This window comes from Aptenodytes patagonicus, chromosome 5 (genome assembly GCF_965638725.1).
Source record: "Aptenodytes patagonicus chromosome 5, bAptPat1.pri.cur, whole genome shotgun sequence".
NCBI classification, from domain to species: domain Eukaryota; kingdom Metazoa; phylum Chordata; class Aves; order Sphenisciformes; family Spheniscidae; genus Aptenodytes; species Aptenodytes patagonicus.
The window spans coordinates 4,444,211-4,463,690 of NC_134953.1; the positions used below are offsets into that span (position 1 = coordinate 4,444,211).

General features: G+C 40.2%; 1 protein-coding gene across 2 annotated transcripts in view; it reads left to right on the top strand.

Annotated features, from left to right (window-relative positions):
- Nucleotides 1-19,480, top strand: part of RASGEF1A (RasGEF domain family member 1A) — a 185,203-nt gene that overhangs the window by 111,144 nt on the left and 54,579 nt on the right. The window contains exon 2 of one of the 2 annotated variants that reach the window (XM_076338371.1): nt 17,548-17,662. The exons of the other annotated variant lie outside the window; for it this stretch is intronic. Coding sequence (XP_076194486.1) covers nt 17,621-17,662 — 42 coding nt within the window. The 5' untranslated portion in view covers nt 17,548-17,620. The remainder of the gene's footprint in view (nt 1-17,547; nt 17,663-19,480) is intronic. 2 annotated transcript variants of the gene reach the window in all.

Sequence of the window (19,480 nt, forward strand, 5' to 3'; positions counted from 1 at the left end):
CTTGTCAGGTGTGAATGCAACCTGGGAGCGAAGGTTTCTCCTTTGGCGTTACCCAGAATATGAACTGTAAATACAAACCAGTCTGCTTTTACCAATTTTATTTCCTGAGTCAGGAGCCAAGAGCAACTCAATGCACGTTTAGCAGTATCTACCATTCGTTATTCATTACAAAATATCAAAATAGATATTGTAGCAATACATTTTAAAGGACCAAAATACTCTCACACCAAAAAGAAAAAGCACTTTTCCTTGATACGTTGCAAGACAAAAGCATGTGTTTTTTAGCTTTACTATTGAAATACATAGACTAACAAAGCAAACTGATTGAGTTTGTACTCTATGTGCTAGATGCACAGAGTATCAGTTTTGCTTTGGAAGACTAGAGAAAGAACAACACTTGACAGCAAACAACCACCATTCCAGAAACAAACCCCACATTTCTGGAAGAAGAGCTTACCAAGTCAGATAGGAATAATAATAAAAAAAAAAGAACATTCCTTTAATGCAAATACGATTAGCCCTGTTCTTGACTACCCCAGCTCAAATTCTAGATGCAGATTTTTTTTTCTTCACACCATTTGGAGAATTCATTGATCCTTTGTGTTGCTATGTGTAGCAGAGAAAAAGATTTCATATATTCAACTTCATATCTACGTGACAGAACTCTTACAATCAGACTGCTAACAGCACCACAGTATGATAGTCCTCAAAAGGCAAATAAGATCTGCTTCAAAGGCACTTCTTATCTTTCCCTGCTCTGTGACTTTTTATACTCCCTAGCCTGCAACATTGCTGCGCTTCTTTCCACAGACCAGCTGTGACTGAAAGATAGGTCTGCAGCCTGTCCTCCCTTACAACAACCAACGGCCTACGGGGAAAAAGCAAGTCAAGAAAAAGCTGATGTTTATTTCAAGTGCTCAAACTGTGTGTAGTCCTACAGGATTAACTTCTTGCTAGACGTTTGTACAATTGTTATTATGTTCACCTCAAGTTATATTTCTGAGTGACTACGGGAATACAAACTACCCTTCGGTAGCTATTGCATCTCACTCTTTTCTCCACCTATATTGTGATCACCATTTCACATGTAAAACCACTAAAGTACAATTAATTAATCCAAATGAGATTATGGCAAGCACTATGCAGTTTTATAAATAATGCAATTGTATGTGTGTGTGTACACACACACACACAAATCAATATCCATACAACTTTAACCAAACCAGCTAGACTCTAACACCAACCCATCACACACAATAATGCATCGTCCCTATTTAATGGCCTGGTCAACCTCTGGTTAAATAGTAAAGCCGGGATCAAGACAATACTAGCTGATGGTATGTGGATGGAGACACTACTTTATAGTTTGTAGCAGTGTTATTTTCAATTATTATTCTACCACAAGAATATATATTAAGGAAGTACAAAGAACTGGAATATTGCACGTTTTGCTTAACACACTGAACATAGTACTTTAACAATAGCGCTTCCCGTTCAGAGTCCTTCCTAACGCTCAGATCCCATATCACTAAGTTGTCACAGCACTCTTACTATCAGTTAAGATAAACTCGTCATTTTCATATTATTTTGGATAAACCTAATATCCCAGTTCAGAATAGTACATGTCTGAACTCAATGGATGCCAATGCTTTAGATGTGTTTGTGAATTGAGACCTAAGTGAGAGAATTAATGTATTCATGTCACCTCCTGTTTTCTAAAGTACAAACTATTTCAGCAATTACTTCTTTCCTTTTGATTTCTTCAGCAGGTTATGAACAATGCAAAAGCAACAAAATTGCAGAGAGTGACCAAGAAAAATATTATTATGCATATGTCAAAAAAACCCCATCCCAAAACCAAACCCAAACAACCCAAAACCGTCTTGGTGGGCCTAATCAAACAGTTAATCCAAAAAGAAATTAAAAATCTGTTTATGAGCTAATCACTTTTACCTTTAAAGATCATCATTACTACAGCACAGAGAGAGTAAGGTTTACAGCTGATTTAGCAAATTGAAAACTCATAACTGTCAAATAAAGTTTTCTGAAACAAAATATAAAGGCCATTTCCAGCAAGAATAACATTTAAATAAATGGAGGCAAAAGAGATTGCAAGCCTCTCCAACTAAAGAATGCTTCTTTTCTTAGCTGACAAAAAAAGAGGAGAGACATTTAGCTATATAATTACAAAAAACGTTATCACACACAGAAATAAATCTAGGTCTGAACATATGGAAAGGCATATTCAGAACTGATTAAGTGTGAATTAAAGCAATGCTCCAAAAGGTCAGAGAATATGAATTTACACTCTGAAAGACAAAAGCTTATTTTTAACACACAGAATTCCTCTCTTTACACACAACGTTTTAAGTAGTAGCTCTGCAAGTTCTGCAACCTTCTACAGGCTACCCTACCTTGAACATTTCGTGAAGGACTTTCCCATAAACGCATTGGGGAATAATGCACAGTGGTGTTTTTGGTTCCTAGCATGCTCATTGCTATTTTCAGAGCAGTCTGATTAATAACCTATATTTTTCTGTTAACACTGAAAAATAAATTAGTACCCTAGTAAACTTCCTTAATTGTGATCCTCTGCTCTCTAGAAATTGGAATTATGCTCTAAAATCTCTGCACACAAGTCATCACACATGTTATTAATGGTTCTGGTTGTTATCCTTGCATAGGAAAATGCTCATCAACAGAACAGAGATTTGTCTGTGACTAAATCACACTAGCAGACCCATTTATAGTAGGCTGATGTTATTTAGGTGATCTTTAGCCCACAACAATCCTGCTAAATTTGTGACTTTTAACAGGATCTGTTCATGAGAGATCTGATCAAGCTTCCCTTGACATCAACAGAAATCCCCCTACCAACTTCAAAAGGAGATCAAATCAAGGAAAGCCAAATCCAAACCCAAGAGACAAAAGCTCAGAATAACTCGCTAATATTTCTGAATGAGATGCTTCATTGTCGTGCTTTGTTATATTCAGCTCTGGAAACGAGACCTTGTCTCCTTGGCTGACAGAGACTCCTTAAAAATACAAGTTCTAAATGATAAATTGTACGTGTCTTTATTCAGGACAGGCTTTTTCACAGCAGGCTTGTAAGGGGCTAGGAAGAAAGCCAATAGCGACTGTCTACAAATTCAATTTTAAAAGCGAGTTGACATTAAATGACACAGATGAATTCTTTCTACAAATGTAACCCAACCAGTTTGCATCTGGAGAATATCTTATCTTAATGTTTTTACTAGAACTAATGCAGTCAGGGGGTCATTTATCATAATCTGTAGTCCTAAGATAAACAAACATTGGTATTTTGGGGGGTTAAAGAATGCAGGTGAGAGTTACAGTAGGCAATGAGAGGACCTACCAGTTCATGAAACAGGATACCATGAACGGGTGCAAAAAGACTCAAAGGGTTTTGCTCTTTCAAATGCCGTCAGTTGAATTTGTGATAACGCTCACAAGAAATTTAGCGGATTTCCTGGAAGCACATTCCTGCAACTGCTTGCAAGTATTCTTACTGCTAAGCTTGGGAATAAACTCTCCGGCTTGAATAAAACAACAAATTTTAAATGGTTACACACATTCTTTATAAATAAGGACCTGAGAAAGGATGTGGAATACAGCAATGTAGGCTTTGCACAGATGATGCAAATATGGGAAAGGAATAAACCCCTGGATTCTGACATTTCAGTTACACCCCTGCTTTGCTCTATTTTTTGTGCATCTTTAGGTCTGAGAAATACAATTAGATCAGCACCAGTTTTTCTTGTTAACCATTTTTGTCAAAGATACTTGGACATATTTGAGCAACGGCTGTTAAGGTGGATTGCAGGCATGCTTCTTTCAGGAGCTGTTGAACAGGCTGAAGTGTATATTTGGAACAGGGCTGGAACAGGGCAGCTTAGCATGGCGGTTAGTATGTTGGTGCAAAACCAGCAAAAGTTGTCCTGGGAACTAACTGTATTGTACCAGGGATTTGTTGTTGTTGAAGTTTGTGTGCAAAAATCACACCAAATGTAGCACAGTAGCATTGTGCATGATGTAAAGCTGAAAAATCAGTTAGCTGTAAACATTTGATGTTTGTTCAAGCTAATTAATCCTCTAATAGCCGCAGTATTCAGATGAGAAGCTCATGAGAATAGATATGTAATTAGTTTTCCAATATTCTATTTGTGCCAATTCCATAATGTTCCGTTTTGTAACCAGCGAAGAGCATATAAGGGGAGATGCTAGATTGCTAGAGAAAGATAAACACAGCGTTTTAAATGGTGGAAGCAGGAGGGACTCGCTGTATTACATACAAGGACGCTAACTGTAATGCTCAGGAAGAAAAACAATCAATTTGTAAGCTCCTAGAGCACAATAAAGCGATGAGAAATAGCCGACACGAACTTGTCAAGAACAGATCACGTCAAACCAGCCTAACTTCCTCCTTTGGCAGGATAACTGGCCTAGCGACTAGGATACAGCAGTAGGAGCGACAGATCTTAACTATGCTCAAGCTATTTGGTCTGTCACAGAGGGCATTCTCAAATGGAGCCTAAGAAAGTTTCCTCCACAGGGAATCAGCGTAAGCAGGATCCACAATCAGCTGGAAAATCATAATGGAGCCGTAGTTATCAGTGGCTTGCTACTGTGTTAGCAAGCTGTCTCCAGTGGGATTATATGGGGTCTACACTGTATTCTGCCCTGTCTATTCAGTATTTTATTAACATCATCAACAATGATATAAATTACACATGAGAAATTTAGGAACGTTATCAAAGTGGGAGGAGATGTACTTGGGAAGACAGCATTTAAATTCAAAGTGTTCCTGGCAAACCAGAATCTAAAAATAACGGGACAAAGTTCAAATTAGACACATGCACGATGAGCCCAGAGAACTGCTAGCGAATGCACTCACATGAACAGAGGAACTCAGTAAGCAGGAGGTGTAGCGGATCACAATATGAGCCAATAATGTAACTCAGCGTGATTGCTAAAAAATAATTTTAAGAGATGAGAGGAATGTTATCTGCAGGCAGGGGTGGTAACTATTCCACTCTTCAATGCTGGTGTCTCTCCAGCTGGAATACAGTGCCCAAATTTGAGCTCCAAACTATAAAAACCCAGGAAGCATCCAGAGAAAAGCAAGAGAAATGAAAAATACTGGAAAATATCCTACAAGGAAAGACTGCAATTGTTTTGTTTACAACACACACAAACAAATCTTTCATTAAAACCTTTAAAGAGCCATTTCAAAGCCACATGCCAAGAATACCGTGCACCTTATCTTGGGTAGATTTTAAGTGGTATCTCAGGTCACTTCCAGGCCCCATTTCTAGCATGCTCTTCCTGAAATATTTCCAACAAGACAAAACAAACCCCACCACTGAAAGTCTTCATTGTATAAAACAGATGTAAAAGAGAAAGGTTTACACATCAGACTTGCAAATGATAACAACTTAATGAGATAATCCATACAATTCAGAAATAAAAAAAAGAAAGACCTACTTAATCTGTACCTAATGTAAAATTAAACTACATAACATTCTTCTCGAGAGAAGCACACACCATGAAAAGATAATGCGGGGGGGCGGGGGGCGGGAAATCAAAGAACTTCTATCCTTGATATTGAGAGCAGCCACTCCTAGTGTCCCTACATGCTGCAGTACTCAGAGAAATGAAAAAAATGAGGAAAGAATTCTACTCTTAATTCAGACTTAACATCCAGTAATTGGGGAAAAACTCCTTTTTCAGCTGCAGGAAAAAATAAAAGGAATAATAATACCTGTCTCCCAAATCAGCTAAGATGCATTTAGTATTGCATAATGATGACACGGAAGGACTTAAGAAGATTCAGAAAAAAATATTTAAAAATATTTTGGCACTCTGGCACTGACCTCAGTGGATGGAATTGCATTAGGCTTGTTAAACGCAGACTAATCAGGCTTTCCATAGGAGAGCTTATGCCTACATTAACTATCTATAAGAAATTGCAGCTCACTTTCACAGGGCTATGATTTAATTATGAATAAGCTTTACCAAACTTTTTTTTATGAAATCTCTTTTCAGTTCAGTGAAAGCTAAGAGGTGCATGAAATGACTTCACTTGTACAAACCATACATTACCTCTACTGGAAATCTGCATGAAAAAGAGTTCTCCCACATGTACCTACAAAGGAGTGATGAAAGGTCAAACAAAGAGACAGTATTGATACGGGTTTCTTTGTGGGTTTTGTACCAATAAATGAGCTGAGTGGGTCACAGGACTGGATGGCGTGGGAGCTGGATTGTTTACCTGGCTTTGCTGTTAACTCAGAACGGTATCAGACAAAAATCACTGAGCAGAGAACGCATTGCCTTATTTGAAAAATAAAGTTAGTGGTACTGCTTATGTTTTTGGAATCCTTCTCAGTCTATGAAGGAAGAGTACTAAATTATTGCTATCCTGAGGGGCAAAGAGCACTCCTGGGCCTTTGCACCCTATTTTAAGTAACTCATTCAACATCCTGTGACCAGCAAACCTAGCTGCTCAAAAATAATCTAATAAAGTCCAGCTCCCCACAGTAAAGGTTAATTGGTTGTTGTTAGTAGCATGTTTAGAGTCCTTAGACAAAAGGTGTGTCTCAAATGGTTACCGCTGATTTCAGAAACGAAAGGGTTTACACAAAGCCTGTATATGGCAGCTGCCACCTGGAATCTGCAAAGCAAAAATGTTGGAACAACATGATGTTTGGCCCCTGTGATCTGTCACCCTGTGGGCACAGCGGTAGATCGGAATCCTTCTAGGGCTCTCAGACTGGACCTTCCATGAATTACCAAGCCAGACTGCTGACAGAGAGCAAATTTCCCTGTGCCCTTCCATGGAGACATATTCCCAGTGCCTGAGTGAGAATCTGACTGCAGGTTTGTGGCAGGCGAGAGCATGGGACGTGGCTCCAACATAATCTGTTCACATACATCGCCTTGTATGCCACTGAGCCTCATTTTCAGTTGACGTAAAGATTTTAATGGAATTAACAATTAATTCAGCTGAGAATCTCGCACATTGTCATCTTCTTGGACCCGAAAGTTAAAATGTCATTTCTAATGGTGACTTTGAAGTTGACTCTTATGAAAGTTGGCATTTAGGTATGCTTTAGGCCCTGACACTTTCCAGGGACTACAGCAGTGGCCAGACCTACATTATATACCTGGTACATCAGCTCATGCATTAGTAAATCAGTCGGGTGATGCATTTTTGGTGGCCAGCTCATTGTGGCCACCAAAATTAGCTGATCAGGTTAAATTTCCGCTAAATACCAACGCTGGCTTTCGAAGCAGTGTGGTCAGAACACGCATACCACTGTCATAAACCTCATGCTAAAATATCAAGTATAAACTAACACATGGCCTTATGAAGATAAATGCCCAAAATAATCAGGTGGGAGAGAAATTGCATTTCTCACCTTTATTCCTGATCAGTTCAGCTTGTATTTGCTCATGTCACACTTACGCATGTCTTTCTCCTGAAGCGTAGATGAACATATGACAAAGAGTAGATATTATGCTCTGCTAAACAAGCTCAGTATTGAGCTTGTTGAGCAAGTGTTGAGCAGTGTTGAGCACCCTGGTATCAGACAGATACCAGGGTGCCTGTTCACCTCTGAACTTCACAATGTTACTGCCAGATTGAGGCCGATTCTCTTGAGCAAAGTATAAAACTGAAGGATGGAAGGGCGGGAGGCGTGTATCTGCATGGAGGTGGCCCACAGGGCTGCAGCGGGCACATCAACACCTGGCCCAGCCCTGGGGAGGCTTTTCCTTGTGTTGCTGCTGTTGGGAAAACCACTCCTGGGCACCCAAGTGCTCACCACACCTGACTTGCACCTCCCACACCATCAGTGGCAGGGCAAATACGTCCAAAAAGAAAAGAAGATAAAAGAAAAAGCAAGCAAGCAAAACCAAAAACAAAACAAAAAACCCCAAGAAGATATTGCCTGCATGGTGGGAAAACCTAAATGCAGAGAACTAACCGGTGCTGGCAACTGATGTGCAAAGTAATTGCTACAACTGAGGAGGGCCTTGGAAGTACAGGTCTTAATAATAATTTTCAGCATCCACTAGTGATTTTTCTTTTTTTTTTGCTGTGTCTTTTTGCGGTGATGACTGTCTCATTTCTGTAATTATCAAGGGTGTCTGTCTTGGTCCTGTTTTCCTCATCACAGCAAGCGTGTAGCGCTAATGAGAAGTTTTTCCAAGAAACAGAAATATACACTGACAGTTTTTCAATCTGTAAACTAGAATGGAGACATTTCTGTTGTGAGAAAGTCTCAGCATCAAATCATATGCTACCCTGTCACCCACTGGTTATGAGAAAAGGAGAGTAAAGAGATGCAGAGTTGCTTGAAGGAAAGGTGACTGTTGTTTTTTGTTTGCGTTTCTTTGAAGATAACTTTTCTAGATTATTTCTTACAATTTGTCAATAAAATCCCTAAGCTGTTTATAGTAGCCTGTGACAGTACCCATTATACTTTTAAACATTAGAAAAAAGCCTTTCATTAAACTATTTTAAAGGCAAGGTGTTGATTCAAACAGAAGACGTTGTCCGATGAGTAGGAATCAGTAACTTCTCAAAACCCTGAATCAGCCACACATCATCCATGATGCTACACTACGTGATGCAGTTCTCATGAGCTGCAGACTGTGCTCAGCACAGCATCGGTTTCCAATGCTTTTCCCATACTTTTATCCAGCCTAATGAGGGGTGTAATATGGTGGGACACAGGCTTTCTAATTCTGTTCTTTTCACTCTGCGCGATGTTTCACTCCCAAAGCGCTAGAGCACAGCCTAACACTCACTGTTTGAAATAAATACGTAAATAGATAGATAAAAGCACCACAATACAGTGTGGGATACTAAAACAATCCAAAGAAGGAGATGCAGCCTGAGCTTTAGCGAAGAAAACTCCATCCAGAAACATAAACTGTAAGAGGCAGGGGATGCTTCTACCAGAATTACGTGACAAAGGAATGCCAAAGCACACACATGCAAAATATGTTCAAGCAAATGCTCAAAAAAGGAAGGATATGACCAACAAAATGAACCCCTTAGTACTTTGAAGCCAAGTGCCTTACATTTTCTTTTACCACCTTATCCTGATAATATGAGAATCGTGCTCCTTCTCCTGTACATAGCACACAGCCATAAGAATCCGCCAGCTGAGGCTTTCCTGGTGCATTTTCTGTAGAGTGCTGTGGAACGGTGACCAAGTTGTGGCTTTTTTTTTTTTTTTTTTGGTCTCATTTGTCAGAGCAAGCTTTATTTATTCATTCAAGTCAATCTTCCATAGAGTGGCCTTTTGCATCTACCAGGAAAACAACATGTTACTGAGAAAAACAACACCATCGTGATTCATGCTAGAAGCAGAGTTCACTGTCTGCTGGCCCTCAGCCCAGATTGTGAAGTGTCCACGCTTATTTTGTAAGCCTGCATTACCATAATAGCAATATTTTATTAGCAGAGAATTTCAAACTCTTAATGTATGTCCGGCTTTTCACGGCTACATAATGTGTGCAAAGTCCAAGTTTTTCTTCCCTTCCCTTTCACTTCAATCCGATGAAACACATCCTGGCTGCAACACCAGCCCCCCTTCTTTCCAGAAGTATTCTGGCCCCCTCTTTCATATTGCCTTTTTTTTCTTGGAATAAAGCCTGCTTCTCAAACCTGTTTACCTTCTTCCATATTATCACTTTCAAACACCTTTTATAACAATTGTCATATTGTGACTGTACAAACCATTTTCAGATCAAAGAGTTTGGAGTTGCCTGTAAACAAGAAAAATGCTGAAGGTTTACGTGAGAAATTGTTCGGTGCTTTCCAGGCTGGATTTTTTCACTTGAGCTGTTGGGTTTTTTCTTTCAGAATTGAGGATAGTTGCTTTTTCCACAGCTTCTGCTTTGGTCACATGTGGTGACCGCCTGAGGCCTCACGCTCTTCGGAGGATCCTCATTCTATTCTGGGACATGCACTGGGGGACATCAGAAAACACAAGACTGCAGCAACGGATAATAGCTGAAAGCATCAGCTCATACACCGATTGCTCTCATTGAACAGTCAAGCTATAGAGGACCACCTGAACCTAAGTAAAGCAAAACACAGCCTGCACAATAAGAAAAACAAAACAAAAAACCCCCTACATTTTAACACAACTTTTCAACCAGAGAGTGTTTAGTAAGAGACAAAGGATGGTTCATCATTAATGCAAATATAAAGTGATTTACCAGTGATGACACATGTTTTTAGACAAAATCAATGTTCCAGTGTGATCGGAGTATAAATACTTGCGTTAAGAAAGATGACCAAAAATGGAGATAGGGTCCAGGAATGGGGATAGGCCACTGAAAATTTGGCTCAAAACTTGCAAATGTTGAGCCCGTGCCAAGCGATCTGCTTCACCAAGGAAATCCCCAGTAAATAGCCTATTTCCTGAAAAGTGTACAGCCATTCTACAGCCAGAAGTTCCCCTTCTGACTTGCAAATACAAATGCTTTTAAACAAAAAAAGCAACGGACTTAGTACAAGTAATTTAAGCCCCGTATTCAGCATCATAAAGAGTTCTACACAATGGAACAGTAAGGCATAGTACAGCCTTGCCAATTAGTTGCCCATTTCCAGTTTCAAATACGGAAATAAAAGTGTTCATTAGCACATGGATGGAGATGAAACTTGAATTAAGAAATGGAAAAATATATGTTCCATCCTTCGCTTCCCCAAGAATGCTTCAGAAAAATAAGAGTCAATGCCAATATAGCCATGTGAATATCAAACCAGAGACTAGGGAGCTAACACACAGCTCACAAAGGAATCTACAGCAGAACCAGAAAATGGACTTGGTCTCAACTTGTATCTTCAGACACTCCCAAGATTACATTGTTTTACTCAGATTTATAGTACCGGTACATAGCTAAAATGTCAGTGTGCATATATGCCTTACTGCATGTTCTATAATTATTATGGGTAGCAAAACATTGCATTTCTTTGTAAAGGACCAACGTTCTGCTATGATCTGTTACAACACTTGAAGAACAGGGGATTGTAGCCTTCGCAGCGCTGCCGATAGGGGCAAAACTCTGCCATCGATAGCACACAGCTGTTCCCTACTCAGGTGGCCAAAACACTTATTGCCACCCTGAAAACTCTCCACAGATAGCGTCTGTCTAGTTATTATTTGTAGCATGGCCGTGCTTGGCTCATACCTGACGGGCCCTGGCAGAGGTGGGACCATGCAGGTTGTGGCCTAAGGTCCGCACCTTTATTTTACATGATGTCCTTCTGAGAAGTATTCTCACTGTAATAAAGCCATTTAATGCCATCTACATCAGTACGACAAGAATGTCTTCAACAAATTGCAGAAAAAGCTATGGGAATTACTTAACCCACAGTGTCTTTGCTTAACAACAAAGAAAAGAGCTCACAGTGAAACCAGTCTGGAAGAAAACATTTTATTTTGGTCTGCGTCTCTCCATGCCTTTTAAAAATTGAGTATGTAATTGAACAGGTGTCACAGGGAGGAACAAGGGATGCGAGTCTAAGAGAAGCTTTTTGCAAGAAACGAGAGCTATCGATAAAAGATGACATCCCAGGGTCACTTTCCAAAGCACCATCACAGAATCATAGAATCATTGAGGTTGGAAAAGACCTCTAAGATCATCGAGTCCAACCATCAACCCAACACCACCATGCCCACTAAACCATGTCCCTAAGTGCCTCATCTACACGTCTTTTAAATACCTCCAGGGATGGGGACTCCACCACTTCCCTGGGCAGCCTCTTCCAATGTTTAACCACTCTTTCAGTAAAGACATTTTTCCTCAGGTCCAATCTAAACCTCCCCTGGCGCAACTTGAGGCCATTTCCTCTCGTCCTATCGCTTGTTACTTGGGAGAAGAGACCGACCCCCACCTCGCTACAACCTCCTTTCAGGTAGTTGTAGAGGGCGATGAGGTCTCCCCTCAGCCTCCTTTTCTCCAGGCTAAACAACCCCAGTTCCCTCAGCCGCTCCTCATCAGACTTGTGCTCCAGACCCCTCACCAGCCTCGTTGCCCTTCTCTGGACACGCTCCAGCCCCTCAACGTCCTTCTTGTAGTGAGGGGCCCAAAACTGAACACAGTATTCGAGGTGCGGCCTCACCAGGGCCGAGTACAGGGGCACGATCACTGCCCTACTCCTGCTGGCCACACTAGTTCTGATACAGGCCAGGATGCCATTGGCCTTCTTGGCCGCCTGGGCACACTGCCGGCTCATGTTCAGCCGGCTGTCAACCAGCACCCCCAGGTCCTTTTCCGACAGGCAGCTTTCCAGCCACTCTTCCCCAAGCCTGTAGCACTGCATGGGGTTGTTGTGGCCGAAATGCAAGACCCGGCACTCGGCCTTGTTGAACCTCATACAGTTGGCCTGGGCCCATCGATCCAGCCTGTCCAGGTCCCTCTGCAGAGCCTTCCCACCCTCAAGCAGATCAACGCTCCCGCCCAACTTGGTGTCGTCTGCAAACTTACTGAGGGTGCACTCAATCCCCTCATCCAGATCATCGATAAAGATATTGAACAAGACCGGCCCCAAAACTGAGCCCTGGGGAAGAAGTAGGATCCTTCAAAAGGAGTAGGATCCCTCCATCTTCTTGCATGCATATAAAATAACTGTCGAAGTGAGTTTTGTCCAGTACGTTTTGTCCATTTGTAAGGCTCTAAATGTTGCAATTAGCTCTCCAGACCTAAGTCCCACTCTCCGGTGTGAAGCCTCGGCACAATATTGGGCTAATGCTGCTGTACTACTTCCGTATGCAATCTGACAGCATTGATCTGCACTGCATGCAGGCAGCGACTCAAAGCGGCACAGCCTGGGGTATCTGCATGATTCTCCACGGCGCAGTGAAGATGTGCTCTTAGAGACTTGTAAGGAATTATGAATTTTCACTTCCTTTGCTAGCCATTAACCTATGAGCAGTGTACCAGGGATAGCTAAAGGGAAATTCATCTCCATTTTAAAGGAAAAACTTACAACAGTATCAGTCATAATCTATATGTTTTCCTGATACTTTTCCAGGTTTATTGTATTTTCAAAGTTTAACTGGCAAACGTAATCAAACCTAGTTTCCCCCCTGTTGTCATGATTATCAGAAAAAAGAAGAGGCTTTCTTTCAAATATGGAAGCTGGTTTCAAGCACAAAGTTTCTCACCAACACTCTCATAAACAACAAGTTGTATTGGGCAACCAAAGACAATCTTCAGAAAGCCACAAATCAGACATCATGCAGTGATATTCTGGGTCTTTTTTTAGAGTGCTTCCTCTTTCCTACTTTAAATAAAACTGAAAGGGAACACAGTTTAATTTATAATATATGAGAAACAGTTCAAAGAACTATTTCCTCAAAATCTTTGCTACTCGATAAATGATTTAAAATAAAAAAATGTAGAAATTCCTGCATATAGAAAAATCATGACTATTCTTTTTCACTTTATTTTAACTATTCCAAGTTTACATTCAAAATAAAAGTTCCAACATCAAAAAATGCTTAGTTTCTGCAATTCTCTACTTCCTAGAGTAATGGTAGAGTAACAGAATAATGGATTAATAACCACCTTTTCCAGGCCAAGTTGCTACCCGTCTCGTATCAGAGCATAGTGCTTGGCATTTCTTCTCTCACCACTAGCATCTTCTCCCTTTTGGCAAAAAGCAACGGAAATCCAGTAACAGCTCCCTGTTCTAGGCCAATGCTTCCTCAAACACATGGCTCTGCCAGAGCGTCCTGTAACAGTCACTGCAGCAGAGTCTCCAGTGTCTTGGAAATACTGCAGATGTAGCAGGGTGCCAGATAAGTCTAACTTCTCCATCAGCACCACAGTGCTGGCACCACTGAGGTTACCCATCCGTGGCCCGGGACTGAAACACAGCAAGTAGCCCCAAGAGGCAGTCAACTAAAAAGGTCTCAGCACTGCTTTCCATGACCGCTCCATCTCGCAGATGCCAGTCAACCTGCTGGACTTCCAAGAACCCACACTATGACAACTTCCTACCCGGCTAACAAGATATCTTTTGCTATCCAACTGCTCACGGTCCTCAACTAATTGGAAATAAAAAACTGTTCGACTCTCTGTATTTCCCATCCTCCTCTTCTGAAGTTCCATTTTGCCATTGCAGAATCAATGGCACTGATGAATGATAATAACAAACCAGTACCAAGCAAGAGGAGACACCAAGATAACTTTTAGCATCATAATGAAGCACAAGTCAAAATATAGGCGCTGTGCAGGTACAAAAAAATAAAATGAAATCCATATTCATGTGTGGCAGCAGCCTTGGCATTGCTCAGAGACAATACTCCATCAAAACTAAACTGCAGTAGTAACAGTCAGAAATGGACTGTTGCCAAACTCTTGGAGCCTACCTTCACATTTCAAAAATGGAGGGAAAAAAGTGTCTCCTTCCGAAGTCAGTGACTTCCAATGACAAAAGAAGATTATGTCTGTGTTCACAATTAGAAATATTAATCACAATCCACCCACGTAAGACACATCTTTTGTTCAACAGCACTCTTACAGCTTTCCTGGGAAGTATAGTGCTTCTAATTTCAAGCCTGCAGCACATATGGGTCTTTTATATTAGGAAAAATCACAACTGTTTGCGTTCAATAATAAACAGCACTTATACATTTAGAAACTATATTTGGAGCATTGTTTTAATATTATCATAATATCTCAACAAGGAAGATGCAGCCAAGAGACATCACTGCTGTATTCTCTAATACCAAGTACATATTCTCTAATACCAAGTTCTGCAAAAATATCCCCCAAAAGTCAGTGATTTCTTTGGGGTTTTATTAGCTTTTTTGGTCTTTTCCTCCAAACCACTGTATACAAGTAACTGGGTGGATGGTGAAAAAACCCCATGAGACCTTTTTACTCCCACAATAGTTTCTCACTTCTCCAAAAATAAACACACCATTATGTTTTTACACTTGCTGTAGGTTCCACTACATAAAATTTTGAGGGGGATGGGGGTTTCCACTTTATATACACAGTGGTATGTTGCAGTATCAGTGCTAGCAGGAAGCTGCTCTCTTTACAGAAAGGGAAGCTGGCTGCCTGCAGTTTTTTGAAGTCACAGCCTAGTTTAACCCTATATGGGCACATCCACCTTCCGCCAAAGCCGAGCCCATTCAGTCTTTTCAAGCGTGATATGTGGTTGCGAGAAGCAGAATAAGACATGACAGAGTAAGTGTTGATTGCACCCATGCGTATGCCTAACTCATAATGCAGCAACTACAAAAGGTCACATCTTGCTAATGCTGAAGGTCAAGACAAACTTTGCCTGGTAACTGCACATGGATCACATTTAGGCTATGGCATTAAGAGGCTTTCTCCGATCCTCGGGCAAGATGATGTATGTCCCGCTCTAGACCTATTTGTCATCCTCACGAGTAGACAGGAAAAGCAAAAGGAGATACCAAAGGTACTGACTTCCCATTGTAGGGTATTAGAGCACTTTAGGCTTTACTGAAAAAAGAAACCTTTACAAGGAAGCTGCATAAACATAGCTGGCTTCCCAGTAACCGTGTTTACTGATAACACAATCTAAACACAATTGTATGCTCCTACTGCGTTAGGTTCTCATGGCATCTGCAGCAGAGCTTGGAAGGCCTGCCAGAAGGTCTTTGTATTATTTATACAGAAGTCATCTTCATCCTCAAAGTCATTGGAGAAGCTCTCCTGAATCAGGAACATATTTACTGATTAAAAAAATAACCCAACCAAACAAAAAACTACAAACAAAACAACATTTTCACTTCAGTTCCAGGCAAAATCTGCAGCTGTTAGCATGGAAGTAAAGCAGCATTTCTTCATTGATATTACTAACACGGAAAAACCTTGTATCATATGAAAGTAACAGAACAATGTACATCCAACTCAAAATTGCATTTTTCATGTTTCTTGCTTATTTCCTATATTTCCTTCTGTTTGTATAATGAAAATCAAAGAAATCAGATTTTGCTTTGAAAACAGACAGTTACTTTAATTTAAAATAACCCACAGATTAATTGAATCATAGAATCATAGAATCATTGAGGTTGGAAAAGACCTCTAAGATCATCGAGTCCAACCATCGACCCAACACCACCATCAATTGAGACCACAGGAGCCCTAGAAGTTTTTTAAAAGTTGGTTTAAACTAAGAGATTGATCAAACATAAGCTGAAAACAAAATTTGTTGATGACATTGAATCACTTTGGAAAATTCAGACTTGAAGGTACAAGTACATGACCATTTAGTCCTTAATTCCTTATGGTCATGAAGTCATTATCACTCTCATAACTGACTGTTAACCTACTTGGTGTAAAATATTATAAAATATTTATACATTTAGTCACATACCATTTTTTGTGCAAATAAGTGTTATTTTTTAGTCTGATTTTCAAGGGAAATGAGTTTTGTGTGCTTATTCCAACTGTCTGTCAAGCTCCCCCAATATTTAATTCCAGTGAGTAATTCAAATTTGAAAAAGGTAGAAGTCTCGGTGCTGAAGAAATACCTGCTTGGAGCAGAACAACTCAGGTTAGTGCCGTCACTGAAGGAAAAGAGCTTCAGCTGTTAACAGACCCGTGTGGCTGGTGCCAGCCAGCATGCTCACAGCTCTCTTTTAATTTCATATTTAGGAGGAAAAAAAAAATGCCTTGAAACTACTAACGCTTGCACCCAACTCAGTGGCACTAATCACAACATAAAGTTCAGCTTAGTAATGCAGCAACAGTGAATTTCCTGTACAAAAAAAAAAAATGAAAAACCCCAAGTCCTACTAAAAACCTGCAAGAGTCGGTTTTGAAGTTGGTCTGTGGTGAATTATCTCTGTGTTTATCATAACTATAATGTGTCTTGAAGCAGCTCAAACCTGGATTCGCTTCAGTCCATTTTATCTTAGGTGTCAACAGAACGGTTGCCAGTTTCTCTATATTCTTTATTTTTAGGTCACATTTAAGACAGTTTAATAGATACTAAACATATATAGTTAATGATTTATCCATCATTCTAATGAGATACGATTGTGCTGTCACTTTCCTTTATGCTGCCACAGTACTTCTCAAGAAGAAAAGAAGATTTATTATTCTTCTATCACCATAACTGCACTAAGGAATAAAATTCTAAATTCCAAGGCTTCTGTTAAACAGTTTTCAGCACGCAATTTAATAACCAGTCAATTTAGCGATGTAAATATTATTGGTATTTTACTAGATATTGCTTCTTAATGACTATTACAAAACTGCTGTCATTGGGGGACTGGGGTGGGGGGTTTAACCCTTCCAACTCCTTTCCTATTGCCCTTCTCTTGGCACCTAGTATTTAAAATTCTGCCTTTTTCCCTTTTTTGTAATACCATAATTTGTGCTATTTCCTCCTTCTTATGACCCTCCCCTCTCTAAAACTATGCATGCCAACTTTTATACTGATACTACAATGCATTTTCTGTGGAAAATAACAGTGTGTTCTGAATAGTAATCCATTGCACCCCTCGTTTTAAGGGGAAGGAGACAAGACATATGACAAAAATCATAGAGTGAAATAGCTGGAAGTCCACCCACTGGGAAAGGCTGGATGGCAGAACCACTGTGCAATGCTGCTGTAAAGAAATGCAAAGTAAGTATTATTTTACTTTTTATGAGTCTTCCGTAAAAGTTTCTTTTTTATTTGAAACCACTGGTGTAGGATAATTTATAGTTAGAGATTTATATTGTTTGGAAATCACACTGGGCAGCCTTAGACTTGAATAAAAATTAGTTCAGACATTAGAAGACTCTGTAAGCAGATGCAGAAGAATGAATCTTGGAACTATTTGACGCCCAGTTGTGCACTAGGAAATGCAGGCAACAGACACTGAACAGTGGCGACAGTTCACTGTAAAATTCAATATTGTTGATATTTGCTTTCAAAACCCCCTTACTCTCCCCCCACACTCACACCATCCTTTCCTCCCATCGCTTCAGACAAATCTCTGATTAAGGGACTCATTACGTGCTCCTCAGTCATCCACTTCTCCAACATCCACTTCTCAGATCTCATCCAAACACACACGTCACTCGTAAAAGTCAAATCCTTCTCATCCATTACTACTGTTCATCTCAGATACCATGCCCCATGCAAGATTAAATTAAATGCATTCTGCTAACCTCTTCCAAATGTATTCTACTAGCATATAATCACATCCCTATCTTGTTACCTTCCCCTTTCTAAACTATTCCTTCACATTTCCTCTATGGAAATGCCAGCTCCATTTCCATAAAGGTATGTCATCATTTTTTGCAATCACCTTTGTGCTTTCTTCCTCATTTCCTTGGCCAATTGTCCAGTTTCCCCAGTCTCCTTATTTCTACATCCTTGTTTAAATTTCTATACCTTTATACAAAACCCACTACAAAACAAAACAAAACACCTCACCGCTGACATGCTGTCTTCATGAACTACAAACTAACATTACCTACATAGAAAATTCCTTTCGCTATTTCCTGATTTGCCTCTGCTTGGAAGATTTCACACTGTAGACGTATATGGAATAGAGAGAATTCCTTCTTTCTTATTATTTTACTTATCAAGGATCTAATACCATTCAGAAAACGAATTCAGGTTTCCAACCAGAATACATCTAGTATTTTTTCTGTACGATTTCACTGAGCTTCTGAAGAATGTTTGGTATACTGTGGACATTACATTTGTGCAAAAATCAAGTACAGAGAATGGTCAAATGAAAACCGATTTAAAGAAAAAAAAAAGTCAACAAGCTTAATTCCAGAGTGTTGGTTCCTAGCTGTCAGATTTCCATAGAAAACATCGTAAACAATTTCCAGGTAGCTTTGTAGGAATTTTATATTTTCCTCAAAAAAGATAATCAAATTGAGACATTTGAGAGATACTGCTCTAAAATCATACCAAACCGAAAACAGAATTTTGGAGGAATTTTAACAGCAATGATATAAGAAAGCAGCCAGTTAGAAACGCCTGCCCAAAACCTACTTCCTTTCCTTCCCATCATCTGTACACTAGAATGTCAGTTCCTATAACCCTATACATAGCGAAAACAGCAAAAGAGCCTTGGTTTTGCTATAGCTCAAGGGCAGGGATGGAAGTTCCCCGTCACTGCCCGGCAGCCCAGCACATGACACCTACGTAGTGGAAGGCTGAGACTCAGAATTTCCTCTCATGCGCTACCTTCCGTAGTACTTTCAGTTTTTCTGGGGTATAATTGTAATGGAAAACACAGGGCTCACCACAGTCCCCAGCACGCTTTGCCTGAACGTAGACGCGAAAGAGGAGCGGTGAAGCAGCTCTTTGCTTCCGTGGCAGCATAAAGCAGGGGTGCCCCAGATGTGAGAAGACATGGTCCTTGAGACGCCGGTAAGTTTTGCACAGTGCTGTGCTCTATACTCTCTGTTCCCATGTGCTGCTGGTGTTTTAGGAGGC